The sequence below is a fragment of the Syngnathus leptorhynchus genome, chromosome 2 (assembly GCF_054491065.1).
Source record: "Syngnathus leptorhynchus isolate UIUO chromosome 2, UIUO_Slep, whole genome shotgun sequence".
Lineage (NCBI taxonomy): Eukaryota > Metazoa > Chordata > Actinopteri > Syngnathiformes > Syngnathidae > Syngnathus > Syngnathus leptorhynchus.
Window position 1 is genome coordinate 3,893,800 of NC_141196.1, and position 20,754 is coordinate 3,914,553.

At 43.1% G+C, this 20,754-nt stretch overlaps 1 protein-coding gene across 1 annotated transcript; it reads left to right on the top strand.

Moving 5' to 3' along the window:
• Positions 1 to 3,111: 3,111 nt before the first annotated feature.
• Positions 3,112 to 20,153, top strand: usp53a (ubiquitin specific peptidase 53a). Its single transcript, XM_085904952.1, has 17 exons — positions 3,112 to 3,577; positions 7,344 to 7,788; positions 8,769 to 8,861; positions 8,946 to 9,080; positions 10,126 to 10,236; positions 11,079 to 11,161; positions 11,242 to 11,326; positions 11,473 to 11,619; positions 12,494 to 12,643; positions 13,454 to 13,616; positions 13,862 to 14,011; positions 14,539 to 14,679; positions 15,230 to 15,986; positions 16,413 to 16,471; positions 18,896 to 18,950; positions 19,291 to 19,943; positions 20,013 to 20,153. Exons 2-17 carry the CDS (start codon positions 7,645 to 7,647, stop codon positions 20,090 to 20,092), a joined length of 3,006 nt encoding a protein of 1,001 aa, XP_085761078.1. The 5' UTR covers positions 3,112 to 3,577; positions 7,344 to 7,644; the 3' UTR covers positions 20,093 to 20,153.
• The last annotated feature ends 601 nt before the right edge of the window (positions 20,154 to 20,754 follow it).

The window sequence follows — 20,754 nt, forward strand, 5'->3', positions numbered from 1 at the left end:
TCCAATTCACAAATTCACGTTTATCTTCTCCACAGTTGCTCGTTTGGGCGAAGAATTATGCAACAGTAAATAACACCTCTATTTAACTCATTGACTACCAGCCTAGTTAGAATGGATCTTTGACGTCTATAGCCGTCCATGGCAGTGAATGAGTTAAGCGCAAAAAGATCATGGTGCTTTTTTGTCATTACATTTTGACAACAGTCTTAAAGCCACAACTAGTTTTCCAAAAAGCGGTGGGTACCGATCCAAATGAGGTTTCTTTGGCCTTAGTCTGCCAAGTGCGAACCATTTCTTGCTACCGCGCCTAAAATTAGCCCCAACTCCCACGAGGCTTTGCCGTGCCGGACATGCAACTGCGCAGCCTCGCATCAGGGAATCGTTTCACTCATCGATTGAAAAATCTACAATCCACTGAAACCGCAACAAGTGAGCCACGATAGGGCGAGGGACGACTGTAAATAAAAACGATATATTACCTCTCTTGATTTAAATGTACTTTATTGTGCCAGAATCGGGGCATCTCACATTCCAAACGTCATTCAGAGACAGCTTGGAATGCCGCCACTCCCTTTCCCAACCACCCACCCACCCCTCACTGTCCAATCTGACTCACTGCTCTGTTTCAGGACACGTCGAGCCTTGGAAATATATTTAGTGCCATTCAAACAGATGCGTCAACTCCACGTGAACTGCGATTTGAGCGTTTATCAGAAGGCCCGAACAGGAAATTATATTGGCACGGGCGGCGTAGTTCCACCGGTCAAGGAGGGTGGAGGGAAGCCAGACAATTCGATTATTAGTGTCTGACTGCTTTCCCCTCAGGCGTGTTTCTCTTGGCATGAGGCAGCGCAGTCGGACGCTGGATTATCAACTATGTAGTCGATTTTGTTTTTAAGCCAGAAAAAAGGAAGGCGGATTTATTTATTCACTCAACTTGTACACAAGTCAAAATATGAAAAGTTGATGAGTCAAATTTTTTGTTTTTGCTTTCATTTTAATCGTAATCATTTGCTGGAAAATGTTTCGCATCAGGTTGCATCAGGTGGCCGCCTGCCCTTCCCTGGAGCTCCATCAGCAGTTTCCCTGTTGTTGTCTTGGTTCCCTCGGGTTACAGTCAGGAGCTCAATGCCAAGCGAAGCGTGCTGACGGCGGCTAAACGACGCCATCCTTAGCGTACGCGGGTCAAGCGGAGTAAAAGACGCGAGGGCACACAGCCCTCTAACAACTGATGGACGGTCGCAGCAGGTGTCTGTTCTCCTGGGAAAGTGCAAAGCCTTTGGGGATTTCTAAAAATACAAAACGCAGACCCTGCGGGTCAGCCGGGGTGGTGTTTGGTAACTTTGGGAGCTCCTGAGATGAGGTGAACTGGCCGCAGCGTGTTGCCCATGAATTATTGTCGTGGAAATTGTTTGTTTGGACGCCCAGGGGACCAATTAGAGTCGCGGTACAAACACAAGCTGCAGTCGAGGGAGTCCTTGACACAATTCATCTCCCATTAGAACCAATTGTGTTTTCCTGTTTTGTCAAAAATTTTCCACTAACGGTGGTACATGAGCTCCCTCTAGTGGTACGTGAAAGTATCACTGAATTAATTATCCAAACTGTATGTTACGTTTTTTGTATTTATTCCGGTACAGCGCATTTCCTCAGTACAGTTCAGTTGTATTTCACTTTCAAGTATGATTATATTATTATTTAACCTTTACAATTGTTTGTTTTTACATTTATTAGGTTACAGTTTTTTTTTTACTTCACCTTGCTAACTTCAGACTCGTTTTTGACCACCACATTCTGTTATTGCGTTTTGTTGGTCATTCTGGACTGGTGCTTCTTAAAACGTGAAAGTACATATTTTTTTGAAGTGTTACATGAGTTTATGAACAAACGTACAGGCCCGTTGGAATAGGTTTACATGCATTGATGCAAATTTTGCAGACATGACTAAATGCCAGCACCAGACGGTCAAGTGCCAACGAGGAAGTGATGCTTATATCATCCACTTTTCTGCAGTGGGTGACCTCAAAGAAAGAAAAAGCACATCATCACGTCACATCATCAGCGTGCTCTTAGTGAGTCAGGAAATAATGAGCCACAAAGTCATTATGGCAGCAGACACATGAAAGCTTTCTTGTGTCATAAAGCACCCGCAGATGGAAGCTGGAAAAATGTTGTTGAAAAACTTCTGAAGATTTAATTTAATAATTTAAAATATCTAACAAAGGTAGCAAACAGTTCTTGTCAGTTCAATGCATTTGCACTTTTTTTGTTATATGAACATTCTATCTACATTAAAAAGGAGGTAATATTTATTTGGGGGAAAAAACAAAAAATCCCATATCACAAGAGGGCTACAGCGTTATCGCCACGCTCCGAAACTTTTAAATTATTTCAAAAGGAAGTGTTATATGTCCCCCGGGGAAATGCATGGAAGGAAATAGCTCAGTCTTTCAATGGACTCCTTTCAAGTACTTCCTGGGGAAAGACTGGACTCTCCTGATACATGGTGACCCCTCGTCACACAAACACTACATCAACACAAGCGCTTTTCCTTTTTGCCTTGATTTACTTGAAAGTGGATTTACATGACTTGCAAATGCAACGGGATCCAATTCAAGTGTCGAGCGGGACATTCTTTTCTTGAAACACTCAGAAAGCTGAATGGTGTTTTTAAATTTGTGGAATATCAATTGATTTTTATTTATCTCAAACACAACATGAAAACTGCAAATAATAATTAGAATAATAAACTTTATGTAGCATATTTCAAAACAAGGATTGCAGGTCAAAACATTTGTGCAGTTGAGGAAAGTTTGGCGGTGGAAAAGTTAGTCATTAAAGTAGACCAAAAACAAGGAAGTATTTAACACATACAGTGGATAACAAAGTTTTTTTTTTTTTTTAAGTGTGTAGGGCTTTAATTGTCCGTCGCTTTTACATAACACGAGTCCATAACGCAGATGGCGTCTGGCTAACGAGAGCCTGCAGATGTCACTTTTGCCTCCGCTGTGCTCCGTTGGAAAAAAAAAAACAACAACAACAAATATGCAATCCGTACAACTGTGCCATGGCCAGTCAATATTTAACACCCACCACCCCCCGTCCCGTTTAATCATTCGCTGACACACAGTAGTGCAGAAATAGCAAATGTGCATGCAATGTGCAACTTGTGCGAGTGTGTACGTACACGCGTGAGTGCGTAGCACGCCGCAGGAAGGAGAGTCGAGGAGGAAGGGGCGTGACTTGACTTGGACATCTCGTCCATCTCTCCTCGAAAAACATCTCGAATCCAGTTCAGGTGCCGAAAGCAACAAAGTCAACCGGTCTGTTTGTGGTGCCTCGTCCGGGACTACCGCCGCTGATCCAGACCTCCTTTCCTCTTCCTCATCGCAGCCTTTAAAGCAAATCCTGCTTCAAACCGTAAAAGGAATTATTTGTCACAAGAAAGGCGACATTTGGAGTTGAGAACAAGAACGGAAGTTTGCGATTTTTTCCTTACGTGTCCTCCCACTTTTCAATTTCGCAACTCTTGCTTTTGAAGATATTACAAGCACATCTATTTCGGACTATCCCCAAGGTAAATTCATTTTTTTTTTTTTACCTTTTGATTTATTATTATTTATATTATTTTTATTTGAGTACTGCGTGTTGGAAACGTACCTGAACGCAGGTAAGCGCAAGAATCAGGAAGTCAGGTCGACCAGTATATGAAACGAAGTAGCTTTGAAAAGCATTATAAGGATAAATAACGAACATTAAGCCAAATATAAAGCGACATCAATCGTGTGGGGGGGAAAAAAGTTTGTTGTTTACACCTTTGTCGTATGTTGATTGCCAGCCAAGTCAAGTGTTCACTCGTGTGGTGGTAGTAAAACAAGTCGGAGGGCAAAGTTACAAAAAAATAATAATCAAAAAAGGTATTTGACAATTCGTGTTTTTGAAGAATGAAGTATGAATAAAACGCAGTTCCAACAAAACACCAGTTGTACACTTTCACTGTGGCATTATTTACGATGTGGACAAAAGGATACACGACCAATTAAACGATAACATTGAATAATTATTAAACAATATCCCACAATAACAGTATGAGTAGCAGACACAATGGAATATTGACTTTGAAGTATTAAAAGAAAGAACAAATGATAAAAGTGGTCAAAATGTTCTCGTATTGGCAGTTGGAAAGAAACAGTCGAGGTTCTGAGTTCGAATCCCAGCTCTGGCCTTCCTGTGGGGAGTTAATAATTTGTGACGTGTTCCAGGTTGTACCCTGGAACATAAAATGGATGGACGACCACCTGCAACAACCTGCACGATGCAATGTTTGCTTTCTCTGGTGAAAACCTTAGTTGGCTTATTTACCAAAAGTGTCGTGATCAAATGCCGTTATCTGAGCTGTACAGTACGGCTCGTCCTGAATGACACCATTGTGGTCGATTTCTGTCCTTCAAAAAGGAGTTAGAAGCATGTCGACAAACCTGTTTTTGTCTTTTCTGTTTGAATTTTGTTTGGCCTGCAAGAGCTCTGTGGGAAAAGTCTGCTGGCATGACTCTGAAAGTACAAAAATTAGGTTACTGGGGGTCAAGATGGTAGCTGCTGAAGTGACACACTTTAGGGCTAAAAAGAAACTGACATGTTGGAATTCTTGACAGGAAAATAGTGGTAGTATGCGAATCATTCCTTGGCATTTGAAATAGATAATATCTTCCACTTCAATTGCTCAAATGTTGCAATATAAATTCACTGCCGCTTCAAGGCCTTTGTTTATGTGTTGAATATTTAGATGATTGAATCTCAATTATTTCTTAAGAATTGAAATTATGATTCTGTAAATAAACGTTTATTTTTTGTTACAACATTTCTTTGAAAATGTTATGTTTCTTCGAACATGTAACATTTTTTAGAACAATGACAATAAATGTGCTGTTTGAATTCAAGTATAGCGTTCTTGTATAAACAAAAATGTTGTCTATTAATAATCGTTTTTATTACGATTATGCCAATTTTGTAATCATGGCGTCCAATAATTGTCGTTGAATTTCGATAAATTGCACAACCCTAGGAGAAATGCTTTCTCTATTATTTTTTTCAGGGGGCTTGATTAACAAAGTCTTGACTTGGTTACTGTTTGATTTCCATTTTTAACAAATTGTTTTTAAGTGAAAAGGAAAGCCGAGTTTTGCTCCTGTTCACACGTCGTTTGAGTAGGAAGTCTTGGAACATGTGCTTTTGTGTTGTTGTAGCTTTTCCTCTGTTGGACAACAGCGAGGAGGAATAGCGAGTGAGTCAGCGCCCTGTTGGTGATCCGATCTGTTCCGCAGGCCCGAATGCGGCATTGTTGTCCAAAAGGCTCGACAGCCACCTTCAGTCTGTCGGGAAATAAATTGTATTTTTTTTGAAAGCACATTCGGCCATCTGAACAGGAGTTCAGGAAATTCTCACAGGGGGGAAAAAAATGGATCGGATTTTGTATGGAGTCATCGGGAATTCCTGCCTCCCGCGCAAAATCGGGCCTTCCTAACGAGCTCGTCCATCAGTCGATCAAATGCCGATGACTTGGCGCCAAAGCTTCAACTCCCTCGGCCCCCCCGTCCAGACTTGCTGATGCGCCTCTTCGAGCGATTGCTCCGAGGCGCTAGCTTGTACATTTTCTAAATGACCGGAGAGAAAGAAGCTCTGGACTTTTTTTCGCTTGACACTTCCTGGGCGAACCTTTTTATTGGCGGGCTTCCGGACTTCCCCTTAAAAGAAACAGAACAAATCATATTTGCTTATAAAACTGGGCAGCTCAGAGTATTTATTCCGTTTTCATTTCAAGCCTGCGTGAATCTCTTCCGTTAGTCGTCACAAAATGTCCCTTAAAATGTTGAAACTCATTTTTGATTCGTCGTGTTTGCCCGATTGTTCTGTTCTCTGCTATTCATGTTTTTTTTGTGTGTGTGTTCTGATCCAGCTGATGCAGTGACCCAATTTCCATACTGGGATCAATGGTTTCCTTTTTATCGCGTATTAAGTAGACTGCTCTCGATCCGTCGGCATTCCATGAGTCAATGCTGGGGAAAAAATGTTATTTCGTTGGTGGGAAAAACAATAATTTCTGCCTGTTGAGCTGTCAGTCGTTGCTCAATGGATATACACAAGGCGGCGACCGACCCGCTGAAATTGATTTCAAGGGGATCCGATTTTCTCGTGGAGATTGGGTTTTTATTAGACAATCGTAAAATGGCAGATGATGGCAGGCTGTAAGAATGCCGATGCTGGCTCGTCACTCTTTCGCCATGCGCCTCTTTAACCTCTGTGGCCTGTAACCTGGTCCGGCTCAGTCTAAAAATGTGTCCGGGGTCAATTTCGAAATGCTTTGTCGGACAAAAAACATGTCATGGCTCGCTAACCATGAAATTTAAATGACGTCTGTGAAATATCTTCATTGCTACTAGCTAGCATCTTAGCTAACAGTATTTCAAAATAATTTTGATACAAGTGTCATACACGGATTGACTCTTTGTATTTAGGGCGTGAAAATGATTGGGAGGTGTTTTTTTACAGCCCCTCACACCTGATAATAGCTGCCGCTTTCGAGTGCGGCGTACAGCAGTGGCAGGACGGCGCCGCGTTCCACTCTTCCCGCCAGACTTGAAACTAATCTGCAAAACTCTTAAGCAACTCCGAGCTTAAGTGATTGCTTCGGAATCCCGTTGCCATGGAGGCCGGGCTGCAAAGTACGGGCCCACTCCCCCGGCCGCCACTCTTTAATTGAATAGCATGAGGATGATGACTGCCAAAGCAGCGTTTAAACTCGAATAGCTTCTTCCATGCTAGCCGTGTTGTTATCTGTCTAGGATTCTTGAAATGCCACAATGGCAAATGTTGTCTGACTGGTTTTGGCTAAAAATCAGGTTCGAGTTTTTTTTTTTTGTTGTTGTTGGTCTTTGTACATAAACATGTTCGGCCATCTTTGTTCTACATTCATCTTGGTTAATGTGTCGCATAGACCAGAAGATTAATGAGTGACAATAATGAGATTCAATTGGTGACATGTCCTGGCTACTGTGAGTCGGAATTTTTTTGTTTTGGCTTGACAAACGTTTTGTTTGTCAACGCTCGGTGAAAGCAAGTTGCCGGGTTCGCGCTCCAACTCGACCTTGTCCTCTGTTTTAAGAGCTGTTTGTAAAAGTTAATGTGCAAGCTTTGTTGACATTCCTAAAAAGCTTCAGTTGGGCCAAGGGTGGGGAACATTTTATTTCCAAAGGCCGCCGTGGAAATTTTATGAATGTTAATGATATACAAGATTCCTGGCCAGGTTGTGAAATCCAAATGATCTCATTGTGGTTGTTTTGAAACAGAAGCTGAACGTGAATCTTCAGACCGCTGAATGTCCTGAGAAGCATCACAAATATGTGGCAAGAAGAGTCCTCAGTGGTTAGAAGACATCTCACCTGTGGACCAGTAAACCTCACAGACGTGTTACTTGGATTATAAAACCACCTCCCCATCCCCGGACCCCCCTTTTGATTTTTAGACCTTCCTCATGCACGCAAGACATGGACTAGTGGCCCATGTGTAGCAGGACATCTATAGCTTGTGGGATTACATAGCCCCAGACCTTTTCAGGGGTCACTTTACTCCTTCAAGTACTCCGACCCGATGGCATTACTCAGGTTGTTCAGGAAGCCCGGAAGCAATCTGGGGAAGGGCTACCAGCCGGGGAGCATGATGTCTCTGGCACCCACCAAAGGACTGCTGAACGAACCGGGCCAGAACAGCTGCTTTCTCAACAGCGCCGTGCAGGTACGACTTGACTTGTTCCGTTAACATGAAAAGACAGATTACTAACATCTATGCTGGTTCATTAGACTATAAGTCCCAAATGCTATGTGACGGTTTATTCGAGTGCGATGAGAGATCAACCAATAGAATTGAACAATAAATAAAATATCTGAGGTCAATTAGAATAAATAACAGGCTCGGGCTCTGTTCACAAAAAAAAAAAAAAAAAAAAAGTAAAATCAGCTAATTTGAAATGTTTGGTACTGTAGAGTTGCTGAGTCACAACAAATTTTAATTGACATTAAGTTCAATATAAAATCAGTATTATTGGATTTGGAAAAAAATGCAATTGTACTGTTTACACTACTTGAAAATATATTGGCCCCAAAAAAAAATCAATGAGCTGCAGTGTGATCATAGCCTTTGTTGCCAAGATGATCTGGATAAACAATGGATGACATCCGTTTTGTGAAATTTTGTTGCGTGGTGTGTCATCATATTTGACTCATTCTAAAATAAGCGCTTTGTGACAGAAACAGTTGGGAAACTTGGAATTAGGTGACGTCAGGATACTCCAGCGTCAAAGCTCACGCACCTGTTCCAGAATTGCGTCATCCCCTTAAAATCGAATATACTGTCTTTACCCTGGAAATGCTTAAAATGGCGTTTCTCCCATTTCTTTTTTTCATTATTCACAATCCAGTCTCTACATTTATTTTTGTCTTTGCCAAATCTGAACGTCAAGTCGTTCAGTTTGACGACGTAACAATACACTTGATGGTTGTGTTGTGTGACTGGTGGGGTGTTGGCTGCCGGGTTGCCTCATGGTTTTCCAGTCAGCTGCCTGGAGTGAGGTCACCCTCTAGCCCTGCGTGACTCACGGGGTGAGGCGGCAGATGAGCTGGTTGGAGATGAGCAGTCCCCCCTGCCGGCGTGGTTTCTCTTCTGGAAGACCTTGGAAATGCAAAACAATGTTTGTTTGTTTTTGTCCAATTGTGTAGGTTCTTTGGCAGCTTGATATCTTCAGACGAAGTTTGAGGCAGCTACCAGGCCACTTCTGTTTAGGCGAGTCGTGCATTTTTTGCGCATTAAAGGTAAAGAGCGTTTCGGGGAAGAGCAGTTTTCGTTTTTTTTTTGTTGTTTTTTTTTGCACCAACCCCTCCCTCCTCTCTCCTCAGGGCATTTTCTCCCAGTTCCAGCACAGTCGGGAGCGAGCGCTGCCTTCAGACAACCTGCGTCACGCCTTGGCCGAGACCTTTAAGGACGAGCAGCGCTTCCAGCTGGGCTTCATGGACGATGCCGCAGAGTGCTTTGTAAGTTCCTCTGGAAACCCCTCGGGAGGGAAACCAGCGTAACCGGGAGAGTGTGTACCCACCCGTGTGTACTGCAACAAACTGTTTGGCGAGGTCACAGAAAAGAGCTTCTGTCTCTCCTTTCCTCTCCCATCGAGCCCCCCTAGCAGGTTGCCGCTAAATATCGAGATGACAGATTATATAAATGCTGAGGATTGCATCACTTCTGTGCTATGCCGAATGTGTTGATTTTAAACCAAATAAAAAAAATAACAAAATAGAAAGGACTAGTTTGGACAAACAAAGAAAATAGGCCGAATCTTTGCTAGGTGCTGCTGCTTTGGTTCGAGAGGCTTAACTCATGAGCCAAATGGCACCTGTGAGAATTGCAGTTATTATTATTATTATTATTATTTGTTTTTTAATCTCGTGTCTCTAAGTTTAACATTTATTTTTTTGGGTATGGGCGAGTATCAATACCACTAATGAAGAATTCATTAGTCAAGGATAATAATAATAATAATGATAATAATAATAATATATAATAATAAAATGTACAATTAATATAAATATGAATAATAATTAGTATTATTTAAAATTAATATAAATAATGTCAATAATTATTAGTATTATTTAAAATTAATATAAATAATAATAATAATGACAACATCCTAAAACATTTTGATGAGTACTAATTGAGGAAATAAGGTTGATAAGATAAATAAGGAAATAAATAAATGTAGCTTTATTTACAATGGCTCTTGTGGCAAAGTTGTTTTTGCACCAATGTTAATTGCCCACAGATCTTCACCCTTGAACTCTTGGCATGCCACTGGAGAATTTAGCATCCGTTGTAAGATGAACTGGCTGTGAAGCTGCAACCATGCAGTCTTGAATATTTTATCACGTGGAGATCTGACAACACCCGAGTCACCGTCCGCTCGTCTTTGAAACCTTCTGCTTAAATTTCAGCTCGCTCCGTCCCATCCCAAAGCTGACTGGGGTGCTCTTAGCGAGGCTGTTTTTTGGAGGAGTTGTTGTTGATTGATGTAATATTGTGTGACAGGAAAATATACTGGAGAGAATCCACTTGCACATCGTGCCCGAGGAGACGGACGCGTGCACCTCAAAGTCTTGCATCACCCATCAGAAGTTTGCCATGTCGCTTTACGAACAGGTCAGTGGGATGTCATTTCGCTCGCAATTTGCTTGCGCCAATGCCGGAAACCCCAACTCGCAAGGTGCGCGCATGAATCAACGTCTGAGACTGTGCGAGTCCAATCCGTCACGTTCTGATAGCGGGCGGCCTCAGTGGAGTAAGGCCGATTTGATTGGACTCAGGTTCTTCAATGCAGCATCAGCAGAAGCCACTAAATCACAGATGGTGTGTGTGTGTGTGTGTTTGTGTTTGTGCGTGTGTGCGAGAGTGTGTGTGTGAGAGAGAGAGAGTGTGTGAGACACACACACACACATGCAAACACCACTGGGCCTTGCGTGATGCTGACTCGCTTTAACAAACCAGTTTGACCTCACTCTGAAATACCCGAAAAAAATTTGCATTCAAAAATTATTTACATTGCATTTTTATTATGTTTATATGAAAACATAACATTGTAATGAAAGGGAGCACAGGGAAAATGTCACATTTCCTGCCCCTTTCTACAGAAAAAACATTTCATTTTCAAAGTTAGCCACTTCATTTAAAAAAAATCTGCAGTTTTATAATTAATGTAACCTATTCTGCAGACCACTGTCTAAATTAAAACTTTTCTTTAATGATCTCATTAAAGCAAAAAAAAAAACCCCCCCAAAAAAAACCCTATTTCTTAGTATTTTTTTTTTTAAATGTTGCTTGCGGAATGACCATGTTTGCAACTCAGATGTCCATTTTTGTGACACTGCCAACTGCTGGGCCGGCATGCACACTACAACCTTGAGTCATTTTCACTACAGCAGTGAACGTAATTGGCCAGGCAACAATGATAGATATTTTTGCTCACTTTGTCTCTCTGTCTGCAGTCTGTGTGCCGTAGCTGCGGGGCTTCATCTGACCCGCTGCCGTTTATAGAGCTGGTGCATTACGTCTCCACCACCGCGCTCTGGTAAAGCAACAAAAACATAAAAGCTGCTCGTTGCCGTTTTCGTCCGGCTCACTTGTCCGTTTGGATCTCCTGTTCCTCAGCCAACAGATGTTACAGCGCAAGGACGAAACTTTTGGAGAACTGTTACAAGCGGCGTGTACAGTCGGAGATCTTCGTAACTGTCCCGTAAGTGTCTTTTGTGTCTAATAAAGGTTGGGAAATCTGTTTAAAAATAAACTCATTCATTGCCAATGACGGTTATAGATGTCCATTTTAATGGGGCTGGTGGTGAATGAGTTCAAGATTTTTAATTTTACTCTTTCCCGCTCTAGAGCAAATGTGGCCAGAGGATTCGGATCAGACGTGTCCTCATGAACTCCCCGGAGATCGTCACCATCGGCTTCGTGTGGGATTCGGACCAGTCGGACCTCACCGAGGACGTGATACGCTCACTGGGGCCTCACCTCAGCTTGTCAGCGGTGAGCGTCGCACACACCACGCACGCCGTCGTCAGCTTGCGACCGTTGCGTAATCAGTCGGTGCCCCGCCGGGGTCTCCCTGCCCCGCTGATCAAAAAGCCCCCCCCCCCCCCCCCTTCCCACTTTTAGTTCGTGTCAACCGGTTCAAATCCCCTCCCTACCAGAAGAGCTTGAGCGCCGTTGGCGAGTTGTACAGCGCTGCTGGAAATCAACTGGGGGTGGGCTTCTCACATGTTACATAACTTCCGCACTCAAGTGTTGAGTTTGTTTATTTGACGGCCCTCTCTCCCGCATGTTTCTCGAGCTCTCGCCACAAAAAGCCTCGATTCATTCGGGAGTGTTTAATGTGACATTATTGGGTGTTAAATGCAGACCCACCGCCACTGCAGTCCCCGATTGTTTGCGAGCTATTGTTCGCAAGGGTGAGAACTGGCTGAACAGGAAACGCGTGAGGATTAAACCAATCCTATTTTTTGATATTGTAGTGCCGTTTCCCTCTGGAATTAATTTTTTGTGTGTGTGTTTTGGGCAAGGGGGTCAACCAACATTTTTTGGTCCACAAACTGGTTGCATGCAAAATGATATTTTGATGGATCAGTAAATAATATAAAATAAAATAAAAAATAAAATAAGATACATCATCAAAATCTTGGGATAATTATTTGTCCCCCAAAAGTTTGTGACATTTTTTTTTAGATTTTTGCGCTCCAATTTTGCTACTGTATCACGTGACCGAGATGAGAACGTTCATGACAACAAGAAAAAGAGTGTTTCTTCAATGCAGCTTTATGCTAAATAACCTTTAGACTCCACCGGTTTACTTTTGGATCTTTTTTCCAGTTGTGATTTAAAGCCGCTGTTTTTGTGTGCGCAGCTTTTCTACAGAGTGACCGACGAGCACGCCAAAAAGGGTGAGCTGCAGCTGGTGGGGATGATTTGCTACTCCAGCCGCCACTACTGTGCCTTCGCTTACCACACCAAGACCTCCAAGTGGGTCTTCTTCGACGACGCCACAGTCAAAGAGGTGCTTCAATCGTACACTGACCATTATTTGCCCTTCAAAACAAAGTCAAATACTACAAACGGTTGCTCACCATTTTATGCTCACCTCAAGTCGCACTGCGTAGAGCTCAAGCAGCAAGCTGCCAAGTCTGCGCAATCCTAATTTGGATCAGCGCCAAATTGTCCATAGATACAGCAGAACCTCCATAGATGAACGCATTCTGTGTGGCTGCTTGACTTCAAGCACAAACTCGTCTTTTTATCATGTGCAAAGGCAATTAATTAACCCTACCTGCGTTAAAGTTATGGAATGAAACACTTTGGAATAATTTCCCAAACGAAACTAAATGCAGTTCGACGTTTGAAGCTGCTTGATTTTTTTTAATTTTTTTTATATGAATTGTGAGCCAACATAATTTTCAAAAAATATTTTAGTCTACTTTGTAAAATACATTATTTATTGACTTAATAGTTTGCTCCACTTTCCCATGCTTGCATTTTCAATAGCTATCACACTTTCCGTTGTTCCTGCCCTCCCTCATCTCACTGCTGTAATCTTCATTTGCTTAATTAAGAAGCACACGGGCATCTGCTAGCCCACAGCTCGCCTTTGCGGCGTCACCGCGGCGGCACCTGACGAAGCCCCGCTAATGTGATTGTTCCACGCGCTCGCCAATTGGACTGCGAAGATGCGTTTCATCCTCGTTTTCTTTTCAGTCACGCTTTGGCTTCTGTTCCGACATCTGCCGCCGCTCATGGCTTTCATTTAAATGTGGGCGTGGTTGTGATTTTTTTTTTTTTTTTTCTTTTTCTCCTGATGTTCTCACTTTAGGTCGGGTCCAGGTGGAAAGATGTGGTCAGCAAATGTATTAAAGGTCACTTCCAGCCTCTCCTGCTGTTTTACGCCAACCCTAATGGCAGCGCCATAACGCCAGAGGATGCGTCACAACAGAACCTGAGGCAAACCCAGTACAAGAAACTTGAAAATAGAGAAGGCAAGTCATGCAGATGGAATGATGGATGTGTTGAAGTCAATCTCGTGCAGGCAGAGAGCGAGAGAGAAAGAGCAACGTCTCACTCTTGGATTATACACCCCAGGATTTGTCAGCTTGGGGAGGTTTTATCCCCGTTTTAAGATCCTCCTCAAAACCTTCCATGCTGGCCATAGGTCCAAGTCGGGTGGCAACCGGCCCGAAACCATGGCGTCGCGGGCTCACGTTGTGCAACAATGTGTTTTTAGGTGTGACATCTCCACTCGCCTCTCCGAAGAAGCTGGAACTGACCAAGGAGAATCTGAACGCGCTGCTGAGTTTTCCACGCTCATTACATCAAAAAACGTCTTCCAGCTTAAGCCGCAGCGGTGCTCATACTAGCGGAGGACGTGGGCAAGGTACACTTTGAGATATTTGAATTACATGCCCACAGTTGGAACTAGGGATGGACGAATACGGATACCAAGTGTCGGTATCGGTACAGATACCAGCCTTATTTTGAGGTGTCAGTACTTTTGAAGCCATTCAGGAAGTAGAACATTAATTTCATGCAATTTGAAGGAAAAATGGTGTATTGAACATGTAGGTCTTTTTTTTTAAATAATCTGTCATTGCTTTAATTACTAGTGGTATCGGCACTTGGTATCGGTATCGGTGACTACTCAAGATTTGAGTACTCGTACTGGTATCTGTCTGGAAAAAAAAAATGGCAATGATCACCCATAGTTGGAACCTACATATACATAAAAGAAGCAATGTTGGATAAAAATAAATAGCTAAATAAATATAAATAAATAAATAAATAAATGGGCAAATAAATAAATAAATACACACAAAAAAAATAGAATTAAATTAAATTTTTAAAAAGTTTAAGCCGCCTTTCTGTACCCTCATGACTTGCTATTGTATACATTTTGTTTGATAGTGAAAATCGGCGCGGATGATCCCAAGCGTCAATTCCGAGAGATTGTGAGGGAAGTCACGCAGCGAGCCGGCAGAGAGGCGCATCCAGTCGGAAGAGACTCTGATCGAAGTGGTCATCGCCGGCCGGAATCACGCTCCAGAGGTCGGTCAAACATCCTCATGTCCAGCCTGTACATGTGACGCCGCGCATAAAACACGCACGGGGAGAATTCCCAAGCTTTTATGACACACACGAGAACGGCCCGCGTCTCGGATTCAGCGGACCTTATGTAAGCGTGGGTTCGGGAGCGACGTGTCAGAACGGGGATTAACTGCTGACGTCCGTCTGAGCTCTCTTTCATCCTGCTCTCGCTCAGTTGGAATTCTCTGATTTCCCTCTTCAGTCAAAAAACAAAATGCACATCCAATGCGTTTTTACCAATATTTTATTCATACATTTTGATTTGATTTGTTAAATTTATATTTTCTTATATTTTAGTGTTCTGGTTATCATCAAACAGCTTGAAAAGTGACTCCGGTGATATTTGTGTCTTGGGTAGTGTGCCCGACTTCCTTTTTTTTTTTTAAAAATTCGTATTATTGATTTTAAATTTTTTGGACAACTTCATAACTCCATATCCTATCGCCTCTGTATCACCTGCTTCAAAGTGTGCCGCTTTGAATCTGACCATATGCGTTTTACTCCCACACAGAGCCGGGTCAAGACCGGGCCAACTCTCGCTCTATCTCCCCCCCGGATATTAATTTCAGGCAACACATCGAGCCTCGTCTGTACAGCAGTCAGGGGAAAGGTCCCACGCGGAGTGAGCGCCCACCCCAACTTAGCAGCAGGCCTTCTCACGAGTCCTTTCACTCCAGCTCGAGGGTTCAAGTGTTACCCAGTTTGGCGGGCGAGAGAAGCGCTCAGTACAGCAGGAGAGCGGAGACCAACGGTTACGACACAGATAGCAGCCAGGATTCCCGCGGGCGTCCCGGGAGTGCGGGGAACGGTCGTAGCAGAGCCAATCGTCCCTGGAAGCCTATGAGGGAGGCACTCAATGTGGACAGCATCTTAAGAGGCGACGACGGCGACGGGGCCGGTCCGGAGCGGTCGCAGCGAAGATGGCCTCGCAGCAAGTCGCCGACGCGAGAGTGGGAGGTGATGTCGGGAGGCCGGGAGGAGCGCAAGCCGAATAACCTTATGACCATCTACGAGGACGACCAGAGGCACGAAAACGGCAGCAGTCGCAGCTCGCTGGATTCGCTCGGCCGGGGCGGCTACGGTGACAAGGACAGGACGAAGGGCACGGCGACTCTTAAAGTCTACGACAACTGGAAAATCCAGAGAACGGAATCCGGCTACGAGAGCAGTGACAGAATTAGCAATAGCTCGGCCAATCTGGACTCACCCGTTGTGGAGAACTTTCCCCCTAAAGAATTACGGCCTATACCCGAGCTGCATCTGTCACGGTAAATTAATACATTCATTTGCAAAGCCATCCAAAGTAGGGATAGGCGAGTACCCATCCCAGGTAATGGTGATCATACGGTATCGGTACTCGCGACATCGGCCGATACCGGTATCGTGCAATTTTAAGGACAATTGTTATTGATTGGAGTATAAAGATATTTTTAAAAAGATGATCTCTCATTGTTGTTTGGGTAAATATTGTGTATCAAAAGTAGCATGGTGGTATCGGTGCTGGGTATCGGTGACTACTCAAGAATTGAGAACTCATACTGGTATCGGTCTGGAAAAAAATGGTATTGAACATCCCTAATTGTAACATCACACTCCTGGAAATTGTTATGGAAAATTGTATAATTCTATATAAAAATTCTGTATAAAAAAGTCTTTCATGTAATATTAACAAAATTTTTTATTTATTTTTTTAGGGATATATTCCCTCCAAGGGGAAGTGATGATGACAAATCGGAAACTTCCTCTCCTACTGGTAAGTCACTATCTCCAAAAGAAAAAAGGCACTTGAGAATATTTCCAATGTATCTGAAGATTCAAAATCATTTTTTGCCCTTCTACTTTTATGCTATAATGAGAGCAGTTGATTGGATTATTGTCATAATTTAGTGATTTAAGGAGGAATAAGTTGTCAACATCATTTTGAAGAAAAAAAAAAAATTCAGGAAGGACTATGATTTTAAAGCTCACCGATGTTAAAAACAGACATTCCCTCAACAGGAACTCTGAGTTAATCTTGATGATGATGATGATGAAGGTGAGCGAGCGAGCGAGCTTGTAAGGGCCACCCGGCTGTGCTCAGCCGGGCCGAAAATGCCTGTCAGAAGGTGTATTCAGACGGGAACCCAAATCGCAGGCGTGTTTATTGCCAGGTCATGTTGCGTTTCGGAATGAAACACAAAAACAACTGCCTTACATCTGCCAAGAATGTTTTCATCAGACTAAGGTTAAAAGTCATTCCTGCACCCCACCCCCCCACCCCAAAGTTTTGTTTCTTTTTCTTTCTTTCTTCTCGCGGATGTAGGCGTAGTGGTCTTGTTTTGTTTTGAATTCAGGGCGGAGTGAGTACAAGTAGTGCGTCAAGAAGCTTGAAGCTACCGTCTTGAAACTTGCTCAACTTGTTTGGCAAAGTACTCCACGTGCGTTGCGTGTCCATCGCCTCACCACGGCCACATGTGCCAGAACAAAATGTCGACTGACTGCTCCTTTTTCCCCATGAGGGAAAGTTTAATTACCGAGCATTCCGGGTTAGGCTGGAGTTCACTTGTGACCTTATGGAAGACAAGCGGTATAGAAAATAGATTTATGGATTTTTCCATATGGTGGCCTCGTCGTCCCTTTTACACTCGTGTAAACAAACATCCGCTAGCTACTTTCCATTTGTAGAACATTTCAGGTGAGTCTCTGGGGGGTGTTTTTGTTGTATGCTAACATTTTATGTGTCTGGAGTCAGTCTGGTCGGGATTCAGACGTGGCGGGACGAAGATCCCGTTTAAAAGGACCACAGAGGGTTCCCGTGTGGACTACTTGATGCCGCCGCTAAATCGTTCACGGTCGCTCATCGTAGAACCGCACAGGAGAAGCCATTAGCGTTCCACTTGACCATGCGACCCCGCCAGCCCCCCTCGTGCCTGGCACAAATATTGTCGGAATGAGTTTGAACCCACGGGCTGATCTAATGGATTCCCTCGCCTCGTTGTTTGCGTAAATCGTCCGTCCTTGAGTTGGTCAGCCGAGGCCGAGCTTGAGTTATGGTTGTCGCTCAAGCGGGCGGACATTTTAACACGACAACGGTAGCTGTTGGATTGAGCCCGCCCCCTTTTTTATATTGCCATTTAATGACATGTCTTTATTTTGAAGAAAGATCGCAGATCAACATTCTGAAATTGTGAATTGCCTCGTGGATTTAGAGGCTTAAAAATGCAATAGCGTCGTGGATGGAGTGGGCGGGGCATGTTCTGACCCCGGTAATTGCATGCCAGCACAAAGGATTTAGCCTCTAATGCTTTGAGAGAGAACGAGAGTGCTGACGCATGGCAGATGGCCGCTCACTCCCTTTGCGTCGTCCGTTTGTGTGTATCACCTTTTTCCAACTTAGCTTGGTGATCTGATGACTAGACAAAATCTATGAGGTCAGGACTCTTTGGCGGTCAGACTTGTTCTTCCAAACTAATAAAAAAAAAAAAAACATTACCCGTGCATGTAGTGCAACCTTTTTATATATATATATATATATATATATATATATATATATATATATATATATATATATATATATATATATATATATATATATATATATATATATATATATATATATATATATATAACGGCACTTACTGTGTTTTACATTCCGAAAATGTCACAAAAGTGTTTATTCGGAAAGAATGATGAGACAAAATTGAACCGCAAAAATGTCCGCTTCAGGTTAAACTACTTGTGAATATTTGATTCCTTGAACGAACCCTGACGAACTCCGATGTGCATACATTCGCTGCCAACACTCAAAGGGGCTTTAAGAGGTACAAGTCTGAGCCTCTCAAATCTCGTTTCATTATTTGCTCTTGTAAATCGGCTGGAGTTCTTTATTAGCTCCATGTTGGTAGGCGCCATGTTATTAGGCGCCAGATCCTCTTGGAGGGTCCGTGCTCGTTGGCTAGACCGGATGTACTGAGTGCCCTCTTCGCCCCCCCCCCCACCACCCAGGCCGCACAAGCTGCTCTGATACTTCCGTTCCCGACGCAGAGCCTTGTTGTGACCCCTGTTAGATAACACGCCTAAAACATCATCACATCGTTCCCTTTGTAAAGTCAAAGCTGCGACAGATGTCGGCTAGGTTTATTTCGGACCATTTGGTGCTGGAAATAACATTGAGGAGTTTTTTGTTTTTCTTGTCCAGGTGAACAAGGGAAAAAGTCTCTGAACCTGCATGACTCAAACAATCCTTTACAGAGGTAAATTGATTTCAATGCATTCATGTTAATCTTCAGTCAATCGAATGCCTATTTCTTCATTCATTTTTTGTTTTTGTTTGTTTATTCATTTATTTATTCAATAATTGTATTTATTTATTTATTCATTTATTTATTTATGTACAAATTTTTTTATTCATTTATTTTTGTTTGTTTATTCATTTCATTATTCAATAATTTTATTTATATTTTTTTTATTTATGTACAGATTTTTATTTATTTATTTAACCAATGTTTTTTTATATCTTATTTAACCAATATTTATTGATTGATTGATTGATTGATTGATTGATTGATTGATTGATTGATTGATTTGAAATAGAAAAAGAGCCTTCCGATACACTCCTGGAGTCTTGGAAAACAACGGCCTGGACAGCGAAAAAGAAGAAAACATTGATAGTCCAGTGAGCCCGGTTCCGCCTTACTTGCCAAAGACGATCAGTTCTGATTGGATCAGTTCAGACGACCTCGGACGCTTCTCTGAACACGAGGAGCTCCGCAATGATGACTTTGCACGCAACTCCCCCCCTCCGCTACCCCCTAAACACTTTGGCGGAGATCGCACGAGCCCGTCGGAACCGCCAGAAATACCGTCCCGCCGGCCCAAAAGCACCACCCCTGCACTCTCAAACAACACTCTTATCCGCTGGATCGAGACACCCGCCGAGCGCAGGCTCTCGTCCGACGCCAGCTCCAGCAAGTCTTCGGACCAGGACCGCAACGACTTGTCGGAGAGCGAAGAGCGGCTCCCGGGCCGAGAAGGCGCCGACTCCCCTGATGTGGTTCTGCCCACAACTTACTTCTCGGTGGATAACTGCATGACGGACACTTACCGGGCCAAATACCATAAGAGGCCCGCCTTATACATGAGAGCAGAGGAGCACACGTCTTCAGGGGAGAGCGATGTGGACGCCAGAGGACTTCCTGTGTCAAACGCTGAGTCATCACAACTCCCTGCTGACCGACCACAACCAGGTACCTCAAAAATTTTAGTGGGTTCGCCTGAATGTTAGCGTATACGTTTGACTATTTTTGCTTTTGCAGGTTATTCCACTTCCAATAAGCCCGTTGCAAAGTGGAACCCGGTGACCCCGAAAGGACTCGATGAGCATGGTTTCCTGTAGGGGGCGCTAAAGCAAAAAAATGAGCCTCTCACAGGATGACCACACCTACTGCCTCTCCCCCCCCCCCAAAAAAAAATCACTATGCATTACTGAATGTCTTGAACGAGAATGTGGCGTGGCAGTCAAACAGATTGCTCCTCTGAACAAGATTGAATGAAAACTGAATTTGCACAACCAGAAAGGTACAGAAAAAAAAGAACTGTCCTGCTTTCAGGTCAAAACTGTACCAACTCCTGAGCAGCTTTGGTACATTAATGGATCCTAGGGATTCGAATAAATGGGTACACCCACAAAGGGATGTGCGTACTGCAGCACTCCAGAGCAGGTTTTCCCTAATTTAGGGGCAGGAGCCAAAATGGGCCGAGGTGAAATCCGGTGCCATTGTCTTCCTCCTGTCTCTTTTGTGTTAATAATAAAGGCCGAGCAGATTGACACTCCTAAGGTGACAAATAATTCATGCTTTTTTGCAGCAAGTATGTGGCACAAACAGAGTCTTAGCACTGGATGACACTCCTAACTGTACTTTTTTTTTTTTTGTAGGAAAGTACAAGCATTTTGTTCCGGGTAATTGTAGTCATAATAAAAATGTTCTAAATATATGTACTATTTGGTCATGGTTCACTGTTTATTAAGTGACACAGTGCCTTTTTGTATTTTTTTTA